Raw genomic sequence first — 22,239 nt, 5'->3', positions numbered from 1 at the left:
TCAATTATTTATTTGAAAGTTATGGTTAATGTCCCGTTTTAATTCCATGCCAATAAATAATTAATAATGATGCTAACATGTTATTGTAAGATAATATTATGTCATCATTTAAAAAAATTATTATATCGGTAATTCTGATTATTTTTTAATAATAGGTAATCAAAACGGAACAAAAACATAACATTAAATAGGATTTTGAAGAAAAAAAATTGAATGACAAAAAATACAATAGATAGATTATTATATACATATATAGGTTCTCCTGAATTAATCTATATCCCTTAAATTAAAAGCAATATAAATAGCTATCTATTTTTATCTTATGTACATGATTATAGGGCAGGGGTAAAGCTTTTATTAATAAATTTGGGTTCGATGTTTAAGTAATAACTTGCAAACATAATAGTTAAATAAAAAATAATTATGGAATATAGTATTAATTATTTTAATTAAAAAATATACATCTAAAATAAAAAGTGATAGATTTAAAACACCTATTTTTATAAATAAACCAAATAGTTATTATGATTCAAAGGAATTATTTTCATCTTTCAATGAAGGAATTTAAGTGATATAGGTTACTTAAATATTTTCAAAAGAAAACGAACATTATATGTTGTGTTTTAATTTTGGAGATAAAACTTGTATTTGAATTCACAGAGTTTCTAATATTTATTATATTTGTGAGGGGTATTAATGAACGAGACAAAAGTGTTTACCAAGCGAATTTGGAGCGCTGGGGGCTACCACTAATCTGACAGAAACTCAACTTCCATGATTTGTACTTGTCTCCGCCCTTCCTCGACAACACATGTCGAACTATCGTGATCGTGAACTAGAAATCTCGAGGAGACGATGCCGTTTCAGTAGTTCCCCCAGATTTTCACAGCTCTTTCCTAGTACTGTTAGTGGTTGGTTGGATAACACCATGACGCTTAGAGCCCTTCTCCTGTTTTCATGTGGCTTAAAGTAACTGAACAATAGTGTTGATAAAATGTTTTGAATCTTTGAAGAATTTGTGGTCACCAGTAACAAGGACCGTACACGTAGATTTATTAGGGCAGAGTTCGTATTTAAAATTTCAGCTCTGCTTGGGTCACTATATTATTTTTATTTAAAATTTTATGTTTTGATTCCATTACAGGAACGTATTTAGTTACTCATTTATTTTTTAGTTTTGTTTTGATCATTCAATTATTTTTTTAAAAAAATTATTTTTGGTTCCATTATAATGACCTCGTTTAAAAATAATGATGTTGATGTGTAATCTTAAGATAATACTAAGTTATCATTAAAAAAATAATAAAAGTTTACTACACAACAGCTCTATTTTATGTTTTAATGATAGATGATTAAAATGAAATAAAAATATAACGTTAAATATGATTTAAAAAAATGGATGACTAAAATGAAATATAAGAATAAGTAGATGACTAAATATGTAGTTACCCAAACATCTAATATCTAATTCCGAAAGTTTTTGACTCATGGTTTATAAAATCGATTTAATCACAAAAATCAGTCTGTCCAATTGTTCAGATATAATTATGATTATTCAAAATATAATATTAAAATTTTTCCTTGACGCGTGACTTATTACTCTAAATTAAATTCAAATTTTTTAAAATATTTTAGTATTTAATAATTTATATCAAAATGTTTATTTAGACTAAACAATTACTTAACTAACTATCAACACTTATTACTAAATAACATTTCCATATATATTTAATTTACATGATATATATCACAATCACTTTTAGTGATTTAACATGTCATCAATTTTGTTAACGTGAAATATACCATATTATCGATTAAATACATATGGAGTGTTACATGATATGGGATATACATGTACAATATTACTATAAATATCCAATATGGTTTCTAGCACGGAACAAATGAATTTTATCACGTTATAGAGCAAATGGTCTACATTACTTTCTTCCCCCTTTGAAATATTTAAGACACGATAAAGGTGAGTTTGGTTCGATGAATATAAGATTACCAATGTGAATAAAAGATTACTAGGGAATAGGATTACTGGGAATGTTGTATTTTGTGCTTGGTTTGTTTAACATGAATATAAGATTACCGTGTTTGATTAAAAGAATAAAAGATTATTGGACTGTATATTTAACCAAATTGTCCTTATTATATATTTGTTTTTTTAACAAGTAAAATTCTACTATAATATTACTATAAGATATTTATATATTTTCTTTAAAAAAATTAAACTCATAAAATTTATATAATTTTTTTACAAAATTGAAAATATAAAAAAGTTTAATGAAAATGTAAAATTTTATTTTAACCTCTGAACTTCATATAAAATTTTAATTATATATATTTTTTTGTAAATCTAAAATAGTTTAAGGATAAATTTGTAATTTAACATTCGTAGATTTTTTATTATTCAATGACAGAAAAAATGATATTTTTTAAAGAAAAAAATTAAGGACATTTTAGTCCAAAACACCAGTAATCGAACAATATCTAATGGTGTGTTTGGTTGGGGGAATGTGAGATTCCCATAAGAATGAAATCCACATTCCCCCGTTTGGTTGTTCGGGAATGTCATTCTCTGTAATCTTACATTACCAATAGTGGATTTTTTGAAGTATATTATAGGGAATGTCATTACCTCTCTTTCCTTAAGTATTGTTGGATTATCGGCGTTTTGGACTAAAATGCCCTTAAATTTTTTTTCTTTCAAAAATATCTTTAATATGTCATTGAATAATAAAAATTCTACAAATGTTAAATTACAAATTTATCCTTAAACTATTTTAGATTTACAAAAAAAATCTATAATTAAAATTTTATATGAAGTTCGGGGGTTAAAATAAAATTTTACTCTTTCATTAAACCTTTTTATATTTTCAATTTTGTAAAAAAATTATATAAATTTTATGAATTTAATTTTTTTAAAGAAAATATATAAATATTTTTCAATTTGTTAACAAAACAAATATATAATAAGGACAATTTGGTCAAATATACATTTCAATAATCTTTTATTCCTTTAATCAAACACGATAATCTTACATTACTGCTAAACCAACCAAACACAAAATACAACATTCTCAGTAATCCTATTCCCTGGTAATCTTTTATTCACATTGGTAATTTTACATTTCGTGAACCAAACGCACCCTAAGGGAAGGGAAGTAATGACATTCTCGGTAATATACCCCAAAAAATTCACTGTTGGTAATCTTACATTACAGGGAATGAGATTACCGGCCAACTAAACGGGGGAATGTGCCGAACCAAACAGCCCCTAAGACTGTTTAAAGTGTAAAGTTTACATGAATGGGTTACATAAAAAATCAACTTTATACAGCCATCAGCTCCTACATCGTTCATTAGTTCCACTGAAATTCTAACCCATAGAATTCATGACAAACCTAGCCTAGAACTACTTCATAGCAGCAATTTCCAGTGATTAAATTCGTGGGAAAATAATTAGTTTCTAACGTGGAGGAGAAATCAGGAACTACTAGAGCATAGAATAAAAGGAAAACATGATGAGCACAAGTTGCAAACAACCTGACTCGGGCATTTGTCGATCGTTTTACCCATCGACATCATCAGCCTTTGTTCCACCCACTATACTATTTGATGGGCTATCTAGTACACTATAAGATGAGGAGCACCTACTTGAATAACTGCCTTCTGTAGTATCATCGTCTTTCTTTATCTTTTTTTGCCCCGATGTCGATGATAAATCCTGCAGATACACCATCAAGTCAGCCATACACTCAAATGAATATGTTAAAAGTTAAATCAGAACGAAACTACCCACTAGGACAGCTACAAAGCACAAGCCAAGCTATCTCTTTAACTAACCTCATCTGCCGTAGAACCAGGTGTTTTTAACTCTAGCTCAGTAGCAACGCCATTTGAATTGATAGTTTTTTCAGTCTTGCTCTCCCCCGAGAACTTGTTTTTTGAATCTTGTTTGCCTGAAGCATGGGAATGGCTGCTTGGTTGTGCAGCTGGAGCAACAGGCTGCGCTGACTGCTGTTCAACCATAGTATTAGGAGTCATATATGGGACAAAAGTGGAGCAAGGGTTATGAATGATCCCAGTGTTTTGATTCCCAAAGAAAGGGAATGGATGCATAGGAATGGCTCCTGGAGGAGGCATTGACATTGGTACTGGATATGGATAAGGAGAGGCCATGACAACCGAGTGATCTAAAGCGCCCCACGGATACATAGTCCCGACTCTCTGCTGATACTGAGCATTAAGATTATCAATATAAGATTTAAGAGATGCCTTCTCTTCTTTGAGATCATTCTTCTCCTGGGTCAACTGCTTCAAAAGAAAGAAACAACCATGTAAAATCCCTATCAGGAGGTTTGCAAATCTGAAAACCATAAATAAAATCAGACAGGCAGGGATGACCTCCCGAGATTCTTCGGTCAGTGTAGCATACTCTGCTTTCAGCTTGGTGGCCTGAGATGCAAGGTCCTTCAGCAATTGAATCGTATCAGTAAGGATGGTTGCTTTGTCATTTTTAGGCCTATCAGGATCTGGATTGTGCAAACAAATTAGCATCACCCTTCAGATTTTCGTGGGAAAAACAAAAACAAAACAACTACAACCGTATTAAATACTAATATGGACTCAAACTCTTGTTTACACAAATATGAACTATGACTTTCACCAATTATATTTGAGAACAAGACGAAAAAGAACATTTTTTTATGGTGAAAAAAACTTGGAAGCATTTAGTAGCCATTTCCAATCAAATTTCACGTGCATCAGCATTCAGCACAATGAATTAAAGCTCAAAATCTCAACCCCAGTACTAAAAAGCTTATGCATATAAATCCATAGCTTCAAATAAAACTGAAGAGGCCAAATTATGCAGGTGCCCAATTTCTTAAATTAGTACCAAAAAAACTTTTCTGGCGGGACTATAAATGTACCAAGTGCACTTCCCAACTCAAGGAAGTGTTCATTGAGACGATCCCTTCTTAGTTTCTCACGGTCAGCCTTTAGAAGTTTTCTCGCCGCAATACAATCCTTGGGTTCCCCTTCAACCCTTTGGCTGCCAACAAAAGGGGAAAAACCATGAAATCAATGAAATACAATCTGTTAAATTAAACCCCCCAAAAAATAGTTGTGAAAGTTTAAAAAATTGAAAACGAAGTTAAGAAAAACCTAACCTGGATTTGGGTTGGGTGCGGGTGATAGAGGGAAGGCGTGGATCGATGGGCGGTTGACGGAACTCGATGATTGAAGGATTTGAATTAGAAGCTGGAATGGATTGAACGAAAGCGGCTTCGCTTGTGAGTTTATCCATGGAACCTTCACAAATTCACATCCTAGCGTCTGCTTTTGGTTCTTATTCTGTCTTTGTTGGTTGGAAATCCACGCAGAAGCGTAAAAAGCCTATCGTAGTTCGTAAACCAGAGATTCCGTCGTATTGTGACACACATGAAAATATATTGGAAACACTAATTTGACCTTTTTAATAGGATAAACTATAGTGATGGTTATTTTTTTTTTTTCGTTTTTTATAATTTAACTTTTAATTGTTCTGGTTTAATAATTTATATTAGGGTATATTATAAATTTACTCACCCAATTTTATTTATCTTATATTTCACTTATTATATCTTCAAAATTTTCACTTTATTCACTAAATTTTATAGATTAAAATTTTTTCTATCATTAGTCCCTTTTCTCCATGGTTTTCAGAACCGGACCAGTTAGCGAACCGGTCATGCTACTGCTTCACTGGTTCAATCGGTCGAACCGGTCCGACCGGTCGGAAGAACAGGACGACGTCATAATTATTTAAAAAATTAAATAAAAATACCAAAAATATTTAATAAAAAAATAATTTTTTATATCACAAGTCATATTCAAAGCAAGTCATAACATATATAAGTTAAAAACCATAAAATCAATTAAAACAAAATGATTCAAATTAACTACAACATAATATTTAAGGTAAAACATATTAAATAATAAATATAATTATATAACTATAATTAAAAAATAAATTTGGGGTTAAAAAATCATAACAAAATGATATTGTTTGGTTTAATTTTAAAAAAAAAACAATCCCACATGACTAAGAAACATAGAAGAACATCCCAAAAGTCTAAAGAGTCAAAATATGATAACAAAACAATCCCACATTGCTAAGAAACATAAAAGAGCATCACAACTAACTTCTATAAATAATAGAGGTAATTTGACATTTAAAATCATGGAGTCTTTTGGTGAGCATTGAGTGAACTATTCTTTCACTTCAATCAAGCTCGAATTTTAGGCTTCAATCAAGCTTCTAATGTTTTTTTTAGTTCAAGCCTTTTTGAGTTCAAGTTTCAATATTATATTTCGAGTTTGAGTTGAACTTGATAATTTTTAGCTTGTGAGTTTGAGTAAAGTTGAGCTTACTTTTAAAGTTTTCAAGTTCGAGTCGAGCTCAGCAATACTCGAGTTCGACTTGGCTCGTTTAACAGACGATGTTGTTTGGTTTAATTTTTTTTTATAAAAAAAAATAAAATTTCCGATTTTTTCCAATTTTCAGCCGGTATGGTTCGAATGTTCAGCGGTTATGGCCGATTCACTAGTAGCAGTTCAATCGGTTTAGATTGAATCGGACTAGCACAGGGTTCCCGATTGAACCGGCCGATCCGGTCCGATTTTCAAAACAATGCTCAATACGCATCTGCCCAGGAGAGCAATTCAGTTATCGAAACAAGTAAAAGGATACATATTTTAAATTTGCTCATCAACTAATTCAAGATTCACCAAAACATATAATACTCCAGAATGACTTCCAGCAAAATTAAAGAAAGACCTTAAATTCAGCAAATATTACAAGCAATTGTAAAGAAGGGATGCAATAGTCATCCAAAGAGAAACAATACTAATCAAATTAAGCAAATCACTCTATCTAACCTTGAATCCCTGCCACCCCCTCCTCTCGCTCCCGACCTCACGCTTTTTATAACTATAGATAAGTTGAAGTTGCAAAAGTGTGGGTGTGTTTGTGTATGTCATACAGTGATCGAAATGCATGCTGCGTGACAGAAAACATTTGACCCGCACTTCAAATTGCATTTCCAAAACATCTAACGGTTGAAACGGTCTTAATTCGTGACGTTCGCAGTGTTCATTAAGTAAACATTGGGTGCTCCGCCGGCAGTGGAGATGATTGACTAGTTCGAACAACCACCGAGGTAATCATCGTACCAAATCATCACAGTTTTTCGACGAGCAACGTTGAGTTTCGTTTTTGGTGGCTGCGGACACACAATCTCGGCACCTTTTGTCTAAAACATCACCCATGTAGAGAAATAAACTATGAACGATGTTAGCGTTTCTCCCGGAGGTCGTGTTATGAAAATGACAGCTGGAGGTGATGTTGGAGGAAAGAGAAGAGAATAAATTATCGAGATTGGTTGTATAAGTGGCGATTGGTGGAAAAACTGTGGTGTTGGGACAGAAATTAAAGAGGAAAGCTTGTTGTTTAGCTTAAATGGTGAAGCTAAGCCATGGGAGTAACAGGTGAAAGATGAAGATGTTGGAACTAAACATTTTTTGGTTTTTCATTTTTCTTGAGATCAACAACAAAGATAATATTTAAGATAAGGTTGTTTAGCGGGGTGTGAAGTCAAATAGTCAACCCAAGTAATAAAAGTCATTGACCGTGAAAGTTGCGATAAATATTGTGTTTTAGCCTGGTCATGACTCATAACATACTGAGAAAGTGTTTTGAAAATCGGATTGGACCGGTTGGTTCAACCGTGAATCGTTGTCTAGTTCGATTCAATCTATATCGGTTGAACCGTTACTAATGAATCGATTAGAACTGTTGAACCGTTCAAACTGGACCGGCTGAAAACTGAAAAAAACCGGGGAAAACCGGAAAAAACGTCTATTTTATTTTATTTTTTTTAAAATTAAACCAAACGACGTTGTTTGTTAATCGAGCCAAGTCGAACTCGAGTATTGCTGAGCTAAACTCGAACTTGAAAACTTTAAAAGTAAGCTCAACTCGACTCAAACTCACGAGCTAAAAATTATCAAGTTCAACTCGAACTCGAAATATAATATTGAAACTTGAACTCGAAAAGTCTTGAACTCAAAAAAAAATTAGAAGCTCGATTGAAGCCTAAAATTCAACATTGATTGAAGTGAAAGAATAGTTCACTCAATGCTCACCAAAAGGCTTCATGATTTTGAATGCCTAATTACCTCTATTATTTATAGAAGTTAGTTGAGATGCTCTCATATGTTTATTAGTCATGTGTGATTGTTTTGTTCTCATATTTTTACTCTTTAGACTTTTAGGATGTTCTTCTATGTTTCTTAGCCATGTGGGATTGTTTTTAAAAAAAATTAAACTAAACAATATCATTTTGTTATGATTTTTTTAGCCCCAAATTTATTTTTTAATTATAGTTATATAATTATATTTTATTTTTTAATTATAGTTATATAATTATATTTATTATTTAATATGTTTTACCTTAAATATTATAAATGGTTGTCCCGTTTTCCCATATATATGGGGTAAGGGGGAGGTAAAATAGTAGGCTACCCCCAACACCAGGTTGAGAGCAGCTTCCGTAAGAGACCTCCGAATTATGAAATGCCCTCCGTGGGACTCGATCCCACGACCTCAAGGTTAAGAACCTTGTGCTCTACCAACTGAGCTGGATGGTCATTTCTTTACCTTAAATATTATGTTGTAGTTAATTTGAATCATTTTGTTTCACTTGATTTTATGGTTTTTAACTTATATATGTTATGACTTGCTTTGAATATAACTTGTAATATAAAAAATTATTTTTTTATTAAATATTTTTTGGTATTTTTATTTAATTTTTTTAAATAATTATGACGTCGTCCGGTTCTTCCGACCGGTCAAACCGGTTGAACTAGTGAACCGATAGCATGACCGGTTCGTTAGCCGGTCCGGTTTTAAAAATCATGTAGAGAAAGTTAACAACGAAGTGATTAAAAAATTTTAATATATAAAATTTTGTGATTAAATTAAATAAAATTAAAAATATGATGAATGAAATAAAAGAAATAATAAAGTAGTTTATAATTTTATTATTTACCCTTTTATTTTATTGACTTTTTTCTCTCGTTTATACCCGCCGCTTCTTTCTTTTTCCTTTTGGATAAGTGGCTATATTAATTTTAATGTCACTGATGGTATGTGTTCGTTATTTTTCATTTATTTTTTTATATATTTATTTTTTTATATTTAATTTATAATAGTTTTTTCTTTATGATTTTTTTTTGTTTTTATGTCATATTTTTTTCTGTCTTTATGATATATTTTTAATCATTCAATCATGTTTTAGGGTTATATTTGACGTCGCCACGATTGATTAAGATGACACTTATTTATTTGTCATGTTGATATTTCATACTTTGATCCATCAGATTAGACTTTGAAGACGTTCGATTCTGATTTACGATTATCGATGGTATTTAAGGAGTTTAATCTCCTATTATAGTTAGTTTAATGATACAATCAGATTTGTTTGCGTAAGACTTTTGCTTAAATTTCTTGGATGAGTTTTAATTTTTTTTTCCTTGTATGGTCATTGAATAATATTGAGTGGCTGATTTATTATATAAATTGTTATAGAAAAATATTACAATTATGTGTTTAGTTTTTAAATTTTATTATAATTTTAAATATTTTCTCTTTTAAATAAAAATAATGTCTCTTTTCATATAAACAAATCATTTATATTATCAATTTATAATAAAATAGACATTAATTTTCATTATATCGGTGACATAATATAATAACATAAATGTTTAATTTCTGATTTGTTTTTTTTAATATATAAACATGTTACGTATCATGTTTTAAATGTTTAGTTGATTTTTAACAATTTTTTAATAATTATAACATATTAAACATTTAAAATGATAATATCAAACACATTAAACATTTCTATTAATTAAAAAAATTTAAATTATATAAATAAAAAATATATAATTTAAATATTTTTTATATTAAGCATTCAAAAATGAAATAAAAGACGAGAAAAGATGTGTTTTTTTCGAAAAATCATCGGTGATCGATATATTTATCGATCTAACACCCTTTACAGTAAAGTGCGCCCTCTGTACAGCGTTATATGCTGATTTGGCGCCACGTGGGGTAAGGCGCGCCCCTTGCACCGCGTTATATGCTGACATGGAATACACGTGGGTATAGTGCGGCCCCTGGGGCGAGCCTTACGCCACGTAGGGGTATAGCGCGGGCCAGGGAGCGCACCTTACCTTTAATTATGACATAATTATATATAGTGCGGGACAGGGGCCGCGCCATACATTTAACTGATATAATTATATAAGGCACGGTGCAGATACCACGCCTTGTATAATTATAGCAACTTTTCTCGGCTATAAATACCATTCTCCCCCCGGTTAAGTTCCTCACATCTCCTCACATCTCTTCTCTCAACTTATAAATTAATACAATAATTCCGCCAACGAGTCAACAATTCTGACAATTTTCTCATATTTGATTTATAAGTTCGTGCGATTTTTCGTTATAAGGTAATTTTGTTATAATTTTTTTATTATACTTAATTTTTATTATGATTATTTGAAAAAAAATATTATACTAATTATTTTCAATTAATTTTTGTGTTTGTAAAATTAGAAAGCGGGAGCATGCGTCGAAATAGTTTTGCGGTGCAGGTAATAATATAAAATTATATTATTTAAATTATTTACGTTGATATGTAAAAATTTTATTATGTTATATTTTCGTTCATATATTATTTATTTAATCAGGTTTGTTTCAGTTATTTTTTTTGCAGATATAATATTATAACACTTTTAAACTTAAAGAATGACGCGACTTTCAGTTATTGTTTATTATGATGGTGAAATTCGAGAAGATGAAACCGGAGTTGTTTTCATCTTAAATAAGCGTGTTAAAATATCATTCAAGAAAAACATAACTATTGATGAGCTGATAACGAAGATTTCGATGAAGATTCATGTTGGAAATAGTAGAAGAATGTCGCCGTTGCAGTACAGATTTCCAACATCATTGTTGTCATTAACTTATACAACATTTGAACTTTCGAACAATGATGATGTTGAAATAATGGTTGAAGCTCAAAGTAATTATTCAGACGCCGATATTCAGATGTATGCACATTTTGTTCAAGTGTGTGTTGTTCGGGGTTAATTATTAAGCTCCCACTATGGGTTGGCTGAACAAGTTGATCAAGTTGACAGCCCGACTACAGTAATGTGTAATGATTTTAATGCCATAATGGGGAGACATTCATCCGTAACTCCTTACGACATGTACCGAGGTGGGTCCACGAACAATCCGTATGGCAACACCGCGTCCAGTTCAAGGGGAAGGCATTCATCTGCAAATTTCTTTGACCATATGGAGATGCCATCGACGCAACCATCTGTGCAGTTCCCATTTGACACGATGACTTTAAGCTCCAAGGGGAGGCATTCGACTGCGAGCTTTTTCGATCTCAATGTCGATATGCCTTCTAGTTCAAGGGGAATGCGTGCAAGTAGTAGGTTCTTCGACCTAAATGTGGAGTTCATGGAGGAACCATCATCTCCACCAGAAGAACTGCTTCGTGAGCCTGGTGCGGATGGTGCTGAGACTGGACTATTCATTCACCCATAATCACCGCAATTCAACTCCGATGATGATGAAGTTCCAGGAAATATGGCACAAACTGACCCTCCTGCACACATGTATGAAGTTGATTATGGTACAATGTACAGGCCAGAATTTGCGGATATGCCTCATCTCGGTGACTATGGATATTACTCATCAATAAATAATGGTGAGTTATCTTTAGGCATGGAGTTTTCAAGCAAATAAGAAGTGGTGATGGCTATTAAAAATTACAATATTCGTAATTTTGTTCAGTCCAGAGTCAACCGATCCACGACCAAAAAATATGTATGCTACTGTGTCCGACGCGAAAACGGATGCAATTGGATGATCCGCGTATCAAAAATGAAGAGGAAAAACAACATATATGAACTAACAGTATACAACGATCCTCACACATGTTGTGCTGGAGCCAAGATCATCCCAACTTGGACTCTGAAATGATATGCCAAACCATCATGCCCATGGTAAAAACAAGCTCTCATATAACTGTTGCAGTGTTAATTTCAGCTATACAATCGCAGTATGGGTACACTGTCCCTAATAAAAAAGCTTGGTTGGTAAAACAAAATGCCATTGTCAAACTTCATGGCGAATGGGATGCATATTACAACGAACTTCCAGGTTGGTTTAGGCTGGTGCGGACGTTGAATCCTGGGATAATTGTGGACTTAGAAAGCTCCTATGCATACCATAATGATCGAGTTTTTCGCGATCAATGCTAATTCTACCCGGTTTTTTGGAGTTACCCACAGAGTGTTAATGATGTCAAATACTGTAAGCCTGTGGTCCAGATCGACGGAACTTTCTTGTATGGAAAATACAAGCAAGTTTTATTATTGGCAGTTGTCCAAGATGACAATCACAATATTCTTCCAGTTGATTTTGCTCTTGTTGAAGGAGAAAATACAGATTCTTGGGCTTTTTTCCTCCGAAATTTACGTGCACATGTTGTCACGAGGGAAAACATTTGTGTCATTTCAGATCGTGGAGCTGGGATCAAGCAACAATGGAGTCTTTGGGTCCAATGTGACAACCACCCTTTGTCCAACATAGGTATTGTCTCTGACACATTGCTGCGAACTACCATGGAAGGTGCAATAAGAATATTGAGCGTCAATTAATTGTACGCATGAGTAAGTGAAACTGATGTAGTTTGTTTTCTTTCGATCGTTTTAATTTTGCAAAGAAAGCAAGTTAGTAAGTTGTACATTTTTTTTATCAAGTTACGAACTAGTTCCTCGAACGTTTGAATCAATGCTTCAAGATTTGTGGGTGAATAACGAGGAAGGATACGATTACATCAGCCTCATCGATAAAGAAATATGGACGAACACATATGATGATGGATATTGATATGGACACATGACGACCAACTTGGCAGAGACAATCAATTCAACCTTAAAGGGTGCACACCACTTACCAGTAGCGGCTTCGGTAAAGACTATATATTTTCGTTTGGGGCACTTTTTGCGAAGCTCGGGGGACAAACTCAAACCTGGATGCAAGGCAGTCATATCTATCACCCTAGATTAGTTGCAGATCTACAGAAAAAAAATTCTGCATCAAATGGAATGTCTGTAACAAGCTTCTCTAGAAGGTATGAAATGTTTCGTGTCACAGAGTTGCCGCGACCTCTTCAAGGGATTAAAGATGTGTCGTTAAGAGTAAATCTAAGGGATAGAACGTACGGTTGCAGGTTTTTTCAAGCTCTGAAGTATCCATGCTCTCATGTGACAGCATCTTGCTCGCATAAACGTCAAGACTATAACCATTTTGTGGATCCCGTATACCTACTATCTGAAGTTTTTAAGGTATACGAATTTGAGTTTCCCCCATAGGTAATGACAAAGACCCTGATGAGGTTCAAGATTGGCTTCCGATTATACCAAATCCGAGTTTATTGAGGGAGTGTGGTCGTCCAAAATCCAATCGAATTCATTGCGATATGGATATTCGAGAAAAATCTAGACAAGACAGAAGATGTGGGCATTGTAGAAACCCAAAACACACTATAAAAACATGTCCACTTCTGTTGCCATCAACTAACAATTGATGAGGAAATGATGTATTTGTTTTTCAAATAACAATTCTTGTACTTTAATTTGCATTTACTTCAAGTTAATGTCATTCGATAATCGTTGATGAAGATTAAAAAACGATACAATAATATGAGATTGGACGTTTGTGTTATATGTGATTATAATAAAAAAGATAATAAGTGACAAACTTAAGAAATTTATCGAACACAAACATTAAATTTTATCAAACTAATAACAATTTTGTATTTCAAAATAATTTTAAATAAAACAAACTTACAATAAGTATTAAATGGTAAATGATAACCAAATTACAAAAACTAATATTAAATGGTAATAGACAAAATTAACTGAAATACATTAAAAAAATCCAACAAATTTAACAAAATAAAATAAGTATTAAATGAGATAATAAAAAAGTACAATTAAAAAGTCCAATAAACTAAATATAAATATAATAAAAAAACAAAATCTATCGCTGTCTGCGACGCGAATGTGTTCCGCAGGGCAGTGGTTGTCGGTATAAAGGAGGATTTCTTCGTATCACTGGTTGTGACTCCTTGCTGTCATCATCATCACCATCATCATCGTCGTCGTCGTCATCGTCCTGAGTAGGTACATTAGGTTAATGAGGAGCTGATGACGATGAAGCACCTCCATAGAATAAGGACCCTGTAGGTGTATGACAAACTATCCCACCGGCCTGCGAAAACTGGGAAAACTCATAAAACCCAGACATCGCTGAGTGTGAAAATTGTACAGGAGGTGTCTGTGTTGCGGCCATAGGTGATGAGGCTGAACCCACCAAATATCCAGCATATGAACCCCAAGTCGGATCTACAAACATAGACCCATAATAGCCTCCAGTAGGGGTCATCTGTAACGGCGGCGACGGGGTTTAAAACTAGGTGAAGGCGGCGACATCTGGTAATGGAAAGGCGATGGCAGAGGTATGTAAGTCGCTGGATATGGTAGCTGCTGTGAAGGTCCTGCTAGTGCAACTAAGGATGAACCGGAAGCACCTGCTCTCCTTCTACGAGTCGGGGGACGATGGTGCTGTGTCGGTGAACGTCTCTGTCGATGTTGCGGAAAGGTCTGCCCTCGTGCATCCTCGGGAAGCAGAAACGGTTTCCCGTTACTGTTGAACCACTCATAATAACCGTCAGCAACCATCAAGAGGTCAAGTAAAATGGGCTCTCTACGGGGAAGACGCTGATGTCGATCCTCCCACAACACGACCCACTCATGATGCCTCACCAGCCAATCTGTATCTGTCTTGCCACGTCTATTTGTGCTATGCAACTCGCCCATATTGCGAGGTGCTTCCGGAATTTGTTGAAAACAACCAAATTGTCGGAGCACGCGATCAGTAGAGTGCCACTCGACGGTCGCATAACAGATCAAGGGGACAATCGCCATCCAAACATCTGATGGGCCCCTCAACTCAAGTGGGATCACCGTCCTCACATCATCAGTAGAATATGACACCCATTCAAACTAAAACAAATATATATAATTTTTATCAAAATAATAATCTAATTATATAACTATAATCTAAAATCAATTTTTAAACATTAAAATTCATACATGTGTGTCAGTCTTCTGATCGATTAGCACTCTAATTTTTTCTAAATCATCAGGTAGCTCTTGATGATTTTTCCTATTAGTAGACCACCTATTAAAGGCAAAAAAATTATTATACGCTTTATAAAATTATTAATATACGTAATCAGTTTTATAATTACCTCAGGAGTAGTGGAAATACGAATGGGTTCTTCACAACGGGACATAAAAAGGGCAATCGATACCATGCTCATGACTGCAGTAGCAGGAGACATATGTCGATAGCATTACGCCTGTAGTCAGTGGCTCGACACATCTCCCTGTACAACAAAGCCAAAACTGCTGAGCCCCAACTGAATGATCCGGCCAGATGAAAGTCACTCAGATGTCGCAACCAAATGCAGTGAACTTGGTTACGCGATTTGTCCAGCATCAGCAACCCTCCTATTAGCTACAATATGCATGCTCGTGCATACATTTTAACTTCATCCTCAGACGCATCCTCGCTCAACTCCCGAAAATTGGCATCTAACCGATTTAACGGTATCTGACCACCGTTAAAACTTTCCGGGGCACGTCCTAGATTTTCCCGGCATAAAGTAGTCCAGGAACCCTGTGCGATCCCTGATATAACATCCCCATCCACCGAAAGCCCCATGTATATATCAACATCCTCAAGTGTAATCGTTCACTCTCCGCACGGAAGATGGAATGTGTGGGTCTCCGGCCTCCACCGCTCTACTAAGGCAGAGATAAGGTCTGGTTCTATCTTATAGTAACCCTGATATCTACCTATGTAGCCAAATCCAGCCTCTACTAAATACGGCAAGACACGGCTAGGTATCACTAACTTAAGGTTCCTAATAAAAAGATCAAATACACGGTCCTTCTCCTAAAAATAAATAATTACAAAAATTAATTCTTAATCTAATAATCATGCATTAAATAAATCAACAAATTATTACTAATAATTTAAATTAAATTAAAACGTTAAAATGTTACCGTATCAGCAAAGTGTCAAGATATATGATTTCCATCCAAGCGAAGTAGACCGACTTTCATTATATATCTGTAAAAAAAATTATATAAGTAAAATATTAAATAAATTAAAATACTTAAATAAATTAAATATAAAATATTAAAAATATAATAAAATATACCTTAAACAGAGAATATAAGAGTATTTGAGAGAAGTTAAGAGAATTTGGTGTGATAAAAGTGATTAAGGATGGAGGTATTTATAGGGAGGATTGGGGTGTGAAGCGTCGGGGTATGAGGATAATTAAACATATAGCGCGGGGCAGGGGCACGCTTTTCTGACACGTGACAGATAAACAGGTAAGTGTGACACCAAATTAGCATGTAACGCGGTTCAATGGACGCGCTTTACTGTTAAGAGTGTTATATTAAAAAATATAATCTAATCGGTGACTAGGGATGGCAAACGGGCGGGTCGGGTGCGGATACCCTCTCCCCTATCCCCATACCCACCTAATATTTTTCAATTCACCACCTGCCCACTACCCATGATGGGTGCAAATTTTCAAATCCACACCCGCCTGAAAGCAAACTTAAGTTATACATAAACAACAAACATAAAAAAACATGTCCATTAAGAAATATAATAAAACAAACGGAAAAATAAGCAACTATTTTTATAAATAAGGCTTTTTAAAAATATATATATAGTAAGTTGAAACATATAATTATCCTTTGTTTTTCCCTTTCAAATTTTATGATCTTACTGGTTCTTTTGTACTTCCACGTTCAACATTTGAGCTGGTCACTTAGCTCTTCCTACTTCATACCAAACAAAATAGTATAGATTCGACAAACAACCTAACCAAATTCATACCAAATCATCAAATGATGCCAAAATACTCTAATTAACACTAACAAAAGCAAGGTAGCTAGAGCTTTAAAATTGTAAGACAGGTCCTTATAAAAAAAATTTTTAATAGACGACGGGCGAGTGAAACAACATAAAGAACATTAACAAGGTAAACTTAAGGCATTACAAATAGTATTTGCAAATTCCAAGACATCAAAATAAAAGATAAACGAGTCCAGATACATACACAAGAGTAAGACCTCCAATTTGTGACAAAGAATCCGGGCAGGGTCCAGTAAGGCTATTATTGTTTAACCGTCTGATACGTCCAGCAAGGACAAGGGAAAATACATTATTTTTTCAGGTCTCCGAAAGAAGTCGGTATTTTGCCACTGAAAGTATTGTTGGAGAAATCAAGAGTCTACAGCTTCTTTAACTTCCCAATCGTAGCCGGAATCGGACCCGAAATAGCATTATTCTGAAGCAACCTGCTCATGAAAAAATAGCAAACAAGTAATTACTTAACAAAAATGCAGGAAATTTGAGTCACAAAAAAAGAAAAGCCCAAAAGTACATGAAAATATTAGCTAAATTTATATGCAACTTAATCAACAAAGGCAATTAATTTACACTGACTGCAGCTCACTAAGGTTCCCAATCAATGGTGATAAAATTCCAGACAAGCTTTGACTAGGAAGACCCCTGGTCAAAGTAGAAAAGATAGGAGTTTACACAAATACTAGGTTTATTTTTCTATACCAGTGTGAAGTGCTATTAAAAATAGGCCAGATATGAAGAGAATAATTACAAAGTAGAAACATAGCCATCTGGAGAGCAAGTAATTAATGGTTCTTGATATATGAAAAACCTGCGAAAAAAAGCAAAAAATGGAACAGAAATGAAACACCTTTTTTCCTTTATTTTTTCTGCTCGTGAAACAAGCAAAATATATGAATCGAAGTTGGGTTTTTGTAGATTTGAGGCACAGAGACTAAAGATTGAAGATTAAAGAAGAAGAAGAAACGTACCTGAAGAGTGGAGATTAGGAAGGTTCGGCGCAGTAACAAGATTAAAATTAAAGAAGATATTATATTAAGACTAAATATCCCTAATATTTGATTAAATTACATGTTATATCTTATACAATATTAGAATTTATAAATTAGTCTCTAAAATTACACCTAAATTTATAATGGTCCAAAATTTAATAGATATTTAATTGGTCTGGCGGATGCGGGGCAGGTAATGACTCAAACCCATTACCCGCGATGGGTATCAATTTCTAAATCCATACCCGCCCACTACCCGTTAAAATTATACCCATCCCGTCCCAATTAAAGCTGATACGATGCAAAATCTATAAAACTGTACCCGTTTGCCATCTTTATCTGTGACCGATGATTTTGGTGTGTGTGTGTGTGGGGGGGGGGGGGGTTTTCCCCCGAGAAAAGAAGCATGGAACATAAATTTGGGATTTCATTGTATTATTCTTCCTCTGCATTAAAATAGGGAGGGAAATAAAAGCGCTCGAGAGAGAGGGAGGGGCGCGAAGTCACTAAACCCAAAGAAGCGAGGGAAGAATAACGAAAAAGAGGAAACCGAAGATGTCGGGTATGGGAGACGGGTACGTGGGTACGTCCCAAGATGCGGTGAGGATCCGGCGTTTGGAGAAGCAGAGAGAAGCGGAGCGCCGCAAAATCCAAGAGCTTAAAACCAAGTCTGCCTCCTGTAAGGGACAACCCGGTCTCCTCCAATTCGGCTCAAGTACGTCCGAGGTCCGCCTCTCACAACCCTAGGGTTTAATTTTTCATTCCCTTGGCCTAATAGTTTTAGATTCATCATTTTTTTTCCTCTCCAGATTCTCGAGACTGCTTTTAAAAAAGAAACGGTTGGGTTGGTTACGAGAGAGCAATATGTCGAGAAGGTGATTTTGTTTTTTTAATTCCGCTAATTGTTCAAGTCTTCATTCCATTTATATTATTTATTTATTATTATTTTTGAATAAGGTGTCTTACCGGAGTTGCTTTTGATACTTTGATAGAGAGTTAACATTCGAAACAAAATCGAAGAGGAAGAGAAAGAGAAACCCCAGAAACTTAAACAAGAGTAAGTCGCGTATATAATAATTTTATTTTTTTCTATGGATTTTGTTCCTTTATTAGTTAATTCGTTCTTAACGTAACATTGTAGAGAGGAAGAGCTTCAGCTGCAAAAGCGTAAAAAGAGGAAGGTTAAAGGGATTTCTCGACTATCTTTCATTGATGATTTAGAGAATGGAAGTGAAGAGGAAGATGCTGAACACAGTGAGAAATGATATTTTTCCTTTCTCTTAAAAATTTACGGCAATAAATTTATGATTATTGCATTATAATTTGTTCATCTCAAAAAGTGGTGGATCTTGTCATGATAGTTTGGGGTGGCATAATACAAAATTTTGAAAATTTTCGGGGACGAAATGGGAACTTGTTTTTCTAAAAGTTGAGGGTCTAATTAAATTTTCAAAAAATTTAGTAGACTTAATGAGAATTTTAACAATTTTAAGGGCTTAATTAAAAATATTCAAAACATTTAAGACTGCATGAGTATTTTTAGCAAATTTGAGGAGGCCTAATTAAAATTTCTAACAAAATTGAGGGGTGTAATTTAAATTTCCCCAAACATTGGGGGTGCCATGCCAAGACTTGCTCATGTTTTTCATATGATCGGCCTCTGATATCAAATATACAAACATTGGTAGATGCAATTAGCTAAAGATGCATCAAAGGTAATGGTGTGTAATTGTTCTTTTGCAGAATTTTACCTGCACAAAACTTTTTTACTGGTGCTCTTTTCAGTTTATTGCGAATGTTCAGAGATCTAGATATGTTGTGTGTTAAACACTTGTCTGGCAAAGTGGTAATCAAGTATTGCATGGACAGACCCAACAATATAAAAGAGTGTTGTTTTTCAACTATTATTAACTGAAGATGGTAATAGGCATTTTGCTAATTATGATAATGTATGATCTCCCTTTCCTAGATGGTGATTTAGTTTCTTCCTATTCCTGTATCTGAATCAGTTCCTTTTAATATTTTTTGTGGAACTTATTGGTTCACCATATTAAGGATTTAAGTCGGTGTGGTTCATTGGGGCAAAGAACACGGAGAATTAGTGTAGGACCATCAGTTATGTTGCCATTCACATTTGACTACCCTTTGATTACTTAAGTTGTAACTTACGTGCTGTCAAACCAAGTCTAGGTGGCATTTTATAATTTTTTACAGTCCTCTATCCTGGATAATTAAACTCTGGCAATCATCAATAATAATGGCTCTTTCATAATTTCATTTGCATGCTAGGTTTTCTGCAGGTATTTTATAGATTTTTTGCTTGTTATTAACCTGATTAATTTATCACTGCCATGAACCATAGTTCGATTTTTCTGGTATTGTTCTTTGTTATATTTTGTTGGAAATAAGAATTAATTTTACTCAATGTTGATTCAATTTTTAGAGACTACTTCATTGATGAATCTTTTATTAGCTCGACTCAAGAGAACCTCTTCCATATTCTTTGTGCAGAAAATCCAGAACCAAAGAGTTTTAGTCATGGGAAAGTTGGCAAACAGTGGAAACAAGCTTTCTGCCTGACAGGTGACATTTCTCTCTATATGCTTTTCTGGTAGTGTGCCATGTATTTATATGCATGTTTGTCTGAGGATGGTTCTTCAGTGAAAGGGAAGCAGAGGAACGAGGTGAGCGTGAAATTTTGCAGAAACAGTGGATTGTTGAACAGGAACTAATTAAGAGTAAGCTTTGTTATGAGTTTTTTTTTTTGACATGGTGCATAGAATATAGTATATTGAAATGTTTTCCTTTTATCTTTTGTTTCAGATGAACCCCTTGAAATTACTTACAGCTATTGGGATGGAGCAGGCCATAGACGAGTGATCCAGGCAAGTAAACTACCTAAAGCAAAATTTATCTATTTGAATGCTTTTAATTTCTGCTTCTTTTTCGTTCAATTTTCTTATATATGCATAAAGATAGCCATCATTTTTTTTCTGTTGTTCAGGCACGCAAGGGTGATACTATAGGAGTATTTCTTCAAGCAGTACAGCAACAACTTGCACCAGAGTTCAGAGAGATATGGACGACTACTGTGGAAAACCTGCTTTATGTGAAAGAAGATCTTGTCATTCCTCATGTGAGTTGAACAAAAAATTGTTTTTCAAATACAGCAATATGTTTAATGTGCTAAATGGATACTAACTAATTTAATTTCATTTCTTTTCACGTTTGTGAAAGTTCAGCAACATAGCTTCTATGAGCTGATTGTTAATAAGGCGAGGGGCAAAAGTGGACCGGTAACAATTAATGCCCTCTAAGTTTTCCTGCATATCAGTTGCCATATCTTACCTTTGAGTAGTATATTTTACTGGATAAATTGTTTTATTATTTACATTGAATCTGAGCCAACAAAGGAAGTTAGCATCAGTAGTTTGCAGTTCAATTCATTTTACATCTTAGTCTTGCCAGTGTGAGGTTGCATCCATTGCTTATCAATGTTCTTTGTCCTTTCTCTCAAAACAGCTTTTCCATTTTGACGTGCATGAAGATGTGAGAACAATAGCTGATGCTACAATTGAGAAAGATGAGGTATTTTTCCGACCTCTCATAGTTGCATGAAGAGTTAAAAACTATTCATATAGTGTGTTACTTAATGAAAACCCATTTTGTTTGATTGTCAACAGTCGCATGCTGGTGAAGTAGTTGAGAGGCATTGGTACGAAAAGAACAAGCACATCTTCCCTGCTTCAAGATGGGAGGTATCGTCTCTCTCGATCTCTCTATTCTCGTGTCTGTTTATAGCTACTGATGCAATGGAAACTTATGGTCTGTTTATGGATGGAGACTTATTTGTGTTATGTACATGGTAGATATATGACCCAACAAAGAAATGGGAGCGCTACACCATCCAGTGAGATCGATGATTAGGCTTACACTTGTAACCGGCGGTTTCAGACTTGGCCGGGGGATGGGAGGACCTCATTGTATATACATCTTCATGTTATTTGTAGATTAGATATATATCTTGGAGATAAGACCTAAAAGTTTTTGTTAGGACTTTTGGTCTGATATTTTTGGGACTCTCCC

At 34.2% G+C, this 22,239-nt stretch overlaps 1 protein-coding gene and 1 pseudogene across 1 annotated transcript; one reads left to right on the top strand and one right to left on the bottom strand.

Annotated features, from left to right (window-relative positions):
- Window positions 1-3,265: 3,265 nt before the first annotated feature.
- Window positions 3,266-5,425, bottom strand: LOC120179241 (transcription factor bHLH121-like). The gene is made up of 5 exons (XM_039184881.1): window positions 5,181-5,425; window positions 4,941-5,062; window positions 4,414-4,541; window positions 3,853-4,320; window positions 3,266-3,733 (listed from the first exon to the last, which is right to left on the bottom strand). The coding sequence occupies exons 1-5, from the start codon at window positions 5,315-5,317 to the stop codon at window positions 3,578-3,580; spliced, it is 1,011 nt and encodes a 336-aa protein (XP_039040812.1). The 5' UTR covers window positions 5,318-5,425; the 3' UTR covers window positions 3,266-3,577.
- Window positions 5,426-18,550: 13,125 nt separating this feature from the next.
- On the top strand, window positions 18,551-22,157 carry LOC120179294 (annotated as a pseudogene).
- The last annotated feature ends 82 nt before the right edge of the window (window positions 22,158-22,239 follow it).

Source organism: Hibiscus syriacus, unplaced genomic scaffold, assembly GCF_006381635.1.
Source record: "Hibiscus syriacus cultivar Baekdansim isolate YM2019G1 unplaced genomic scaffold, ASM638163v2 tig00112411_pilon, whole genome shotgun sequence".
Lineage (NCBI taxonomy): Eukaryota > Viridiplantae > Streptophyta > Magnoliopsida > Malvales > Malvaceae > Hibiscus > Hibiscus syriacus.
Note: the sequence above shows the minus strand (reverse complement) of the source record. Positions and strands in the feature narration are given on the sequence as shown.